Consider the following 3,964-nt stretch of genomic DNA (forward strand, 5'->3'; position numbering starts at 1 on the left):
TTTCTACGAAAATGAAATCCCTTCCCACTTTGCTAAATCGCGTGGCGAGGCGTGGATCACTGCTCGCATTTAATATGAACGTGCAAGCCGAGTATTCGCTCGGATGGAACTCCGATGCTCCCATGGATGCGTGTTTCAAGGGGTTATCATAGCGACACACTCACAGTCCTTTCATGCTTTGCTATTTCAAGTCTTATCTGATGATATGCAACAAATATTGTATCATTGAGGCATATTTATAGAGGTACAAACTAGAGAGCTCTGCGGGGTTAGATAGCGCCCAACTGTCTTGGCAGAATACGCAGATACTCGACTACTGTTTCTATTTAATTTGGAACTGAGTCGGCTGTTGGCACTATTGTGCCTTTGAAGCTGTTTGCTGGTGCACTGATTATCACAATTCAGCAGTCTTTTCACACCTCGCCTCACTCTTTTGATGCGATACGCAAATATGAAAGGCGAACTTAAAATTGCTAGTAATATCATAAAAATTGCCAGGTCGTTGGACTGTCGAAAATTAGCCGAGGCCAATCTGCTTTGTATCACAACCAAGCAGCCGAATGGCAGGTACGATATAAGGAACATAATTACAACGAGTACACTGATGCGTGCAGCTCTCGATTCCTCGCGGTACTTAAATAGCGAGGAGGCGTTGGAAAGTCTGTGTCGCAGGGATGACATATAACTCGGAGTCTTTGGCGAACCGTGTATAGATGGTATCTGTAACGAGTGATGATGAGACTGCAGTGATCCACGGGGATGTGAGAGTGTCTGCTGAAACGTCTGCGCCAACGAGTGAATGCAAGGCATGTTTTGGGGCAAACGACTTCCGAGTAAATGAGGGGAACACGTCCCAGATGGGGTATTGTGTGTCAACATAGAACTTCTTTGGAGATTTGGCGATGAATGCACCTGACGTATACCTTGGCCCCTACCTTCTCGATATACAGAATTCGAAGACGATATTAACCACTCTAGATTGCGAGCTGAGAAGTCCCTTTCAATGTCGCCACTTGGCGTTCGCAGTGTTAGTACAATGTTTTGTAGCTCGTTATTTGGCAGAGCATTGCCACGTGTTGACGCAATCAATGTTTTGTCACTCGGACTTTTTCGAAGATTCGGTGGCGTACATTTGGTTTGGTGTTTGTCAATTTTCATTTGTAATCCTTGGGATGAAGTAGACGACACTGAATTTCTATGGACATAAAGGTTGTTGGGGAACTGATGAGGTTGTGTAAGATTTATTGCACTTTGCAGAAGTGGGGATGATCCATTCTGACGCATTCTCAAACCATTTTCCCTGGCTTCGGTTATTATGCGCCAATACATGCCACAAACGAAGCAAAATGGCAGTAATATTATTAACAGGAAATAGGAACAAGAAAAGGCAATGCTGAAAATGTTACTTGCAGGATGGGAATTGAAGAACACTGATGTCTCGGGATCTGCACGCTTCTCCTTTGTTATAAATATTTCAGACTCGAAATCAATTTCTCTAAAAGCTGATAGAGCACCAAAAAGTATTCCCATTGTCCATGTCAGCCCTATCAATATCCACGACTTTACTCCCGATATGCGGCTGTGATAGCGCAAAGGATCTGTAACTGCACACCACGTATCGCCCACTATTAGCAAAACTGCCATGGCACCCAGTGCCGCCGCCATATCTATCGACCACGGCCGTGATGAAAGGGGGTGATTTGGCATGTGCTGAAATCGTTCATTGCCAGGGCCGAAATTCTGCGGCATAACAACATTTTCCTCCTCTATTTCAGTGATTACGAGAGATTTAGCCCCTTTGTCAATGGTTAGCTCATGACAGTAAGTGGCATTGCATTTATAAATGGTTTCAATTGTTCTCACACTATCAATACCGTTATCCTCGTATCCGTCGCTGATATTTCGCCTTAGTATGATACCTTCCTTCTCCACTAGTCTTCCATTGTGCCGAATTGTCATTTGCTGGTTGCCAGACTTGGAATAAAATTCAATGCTGTCATCGTTTTCGTCAGCCAACAAGAGATTCAATCCAGACTCATTAGAACCGGTTGTATTGCTTATACCATCGTCGCTGCCGTCCGTGCCATCGACACCACTACTACCACAACTCAGAAACAAGGTAGGTGCTAGTAAAACACAGCCAGTCAGATTTATTATGAGAAGATTGATCGTAAAGCGATTGGCCGTCGACCGCAGACCGGGTGTCGCCCAAAAGGCAGCCAGAGCCAAGAAGTTAATAACAAACGACACTAAGAGCACAGCTAATATCAAGAAGTCTATTGCCATTATTTAGCATTCCACAAGCAAACTGTTTGACGGAGCACGCTTTTACATTCATCCGATATTCGATTCTCCGCACGTCTCTCGGACCTCCTGTATCTTTTCGTATATTCACAAACAATATGATTACGTATTTTCAGACATCACTTTGGCGTAATTTTCCGCCACTTAACTATTCTAGAAACTGTAATTCCATTACTTGGCTTACGTTTCCAGACAATGTGTTCATTTGTCGCTTGGCTCAATTTAGATTTCTATTAAATTCTGTGCTTTTTTATTGTTGTTGTTGCTGTTGTCGACGCTATGAGATTTATATTTCAGACAATGCACGAGCGTCGTGCCTCAAACACAACACGTAATGTTTTACTAGCGAAATATATGAATATTTGTTTCAACACTGAAGTCGTCGTATATATAGCTCGTATGTACGTATGTATGTGAACATATACACGGGGAGCATAAACGGACACAGAATTGTCAAATGCTCTGTGACCGCCTTTGTCCGATGGATAATATGGCGATGGTTCGCGTTTCATCAATTGTTATTTGATATTTGTCAGTTTGCAGATCGCTTCTTCGTTCTTTTCTTTGTGTACTTTTTGATCGTTTCCGTTTTGTTTCTTTTTATGCCTAAAAGACATTGATGCACTTTTCGCATACGCTACGCGCCAACTTGCCGACAATGATCCGTACTCTTAAACATTTAAAGCACAACTGATAGTTGAGCGTTCACAAGTTGCCTTATGAGCGTGCACGAACACATACGGAGAGTCGAAGTGGGGACGCTGTAAGCAACTGCTCTCCGATAATGCTGGTTCCAAAGAGATGGGTGACGGTTTGACTGCCGTCGCAGATCACACAATTCACACGCTCATTCTTTGGATCGATCGCTTCTGTCGCCAATAACAATACGTATGGTAAGATTTCCTGCTGACTTGACTTGTTCGACTCTTGAGTGTCGTTCCAATTGTGACTCATATACTCTTATTTTTGTTTTGCGTTACCAGCAGCAACTAAAATCCACGAAGCTTGTGTATTATTTAATCGCTCCCTTCGGAATGGTGTGTTGCTCGCTGACCCAAACTGCTTCCGTTTTAGTGTCTCGCGAATCTCATCAAAATAGTAGAGACGCGACAATGGGTGTCGACAAAAACACACATCTGATTAATAGACTGATCTATATACTACGAGCATTTTTCGGCATGTGGTGGCAGTTTTCTCCCTATTGCGTCTGGACGACAGTGCCCCCATTTAATGTTTTTAAGTTTTCATTCAGAAAAAAAAGCAAATTCCAATATTTATACATAAGCGGAAAATTGAAAAAAAAAAATAATACATACTTGTTTATGGATGATTCATTGTTTATCTTAACACATTCGACATTTATTTACATATATAAATATATATATAGGTAGTAGAATGGTATATACTTTGAACGTACTTTGGCACTAAATTTTACTCTAGCCGATTCACATTGGCTATTGTAAAATTATTTAGCTTTCAACTCGTCTCGATGAACGAAATCCTGAAACACACATTAAAAGCCAAGGTTCGCCCCTGTGTAGATCGCTTAGTTTAAGTTCGAAGATGGGAAATATCGATCCACTCCTTTTGGTACCTCCCCGACAAAATAGTAATTAATTATAATATAACACACAATTAATTAATTATAATTAATTATATA

At 41.7% G+C, this 3,964-nt stretch overlaps 1 protein-coding gene across 1 annotated transcript; it reads right to left on the reverse strand.

Annotated features, from left to right (window-relative positions):
* Positions 1 to 222: 222 nt before the first annotated feature.
* Positions 223 to 2,543, reverse strand: LOC133338631 (uncharacterized). The gene has a single exon (XM_061546797.1). The coding sequence runs from the start codon at positions 2,284 to 2,286 to the stop codon at positions 223 to 225; it is 2,064 nt and encodes a 687-aa protein (XP_061402781.1). The 5' UTR covers positions 2,287 to 2,543.
* Positions 2,544 to 3,964: the final 1,421 nt, after the last annotated feature.

Source organism: Musca vetustissima, unplaced genomic scaffold, assembly GCF_032173495.1.
Source record: "Musca vetustissima isolate MV318-11 ecotype Yass unplaced genomic scaffold, APGP_CSIRO_Mvet_v1 utg21216, whole genome shotgun sequence".
Taxonomy (NCBI): domain Eukaryota; kingdom Metazoa; phylum Arthropoda; class Insecta; order Diptera; family Muscidae; genus Musca; species Musca vetustissima.

What these genes read in the sequence shown, in the direction of transcription:
- LOC133338631 (XM_061546797.1), bottom strand. Translation starts at nt 2,286, where the DNA reads ATGGCAATAGACTTCTTGATATTAGCTGTGCTCTTAGTGTCGTTTGTT.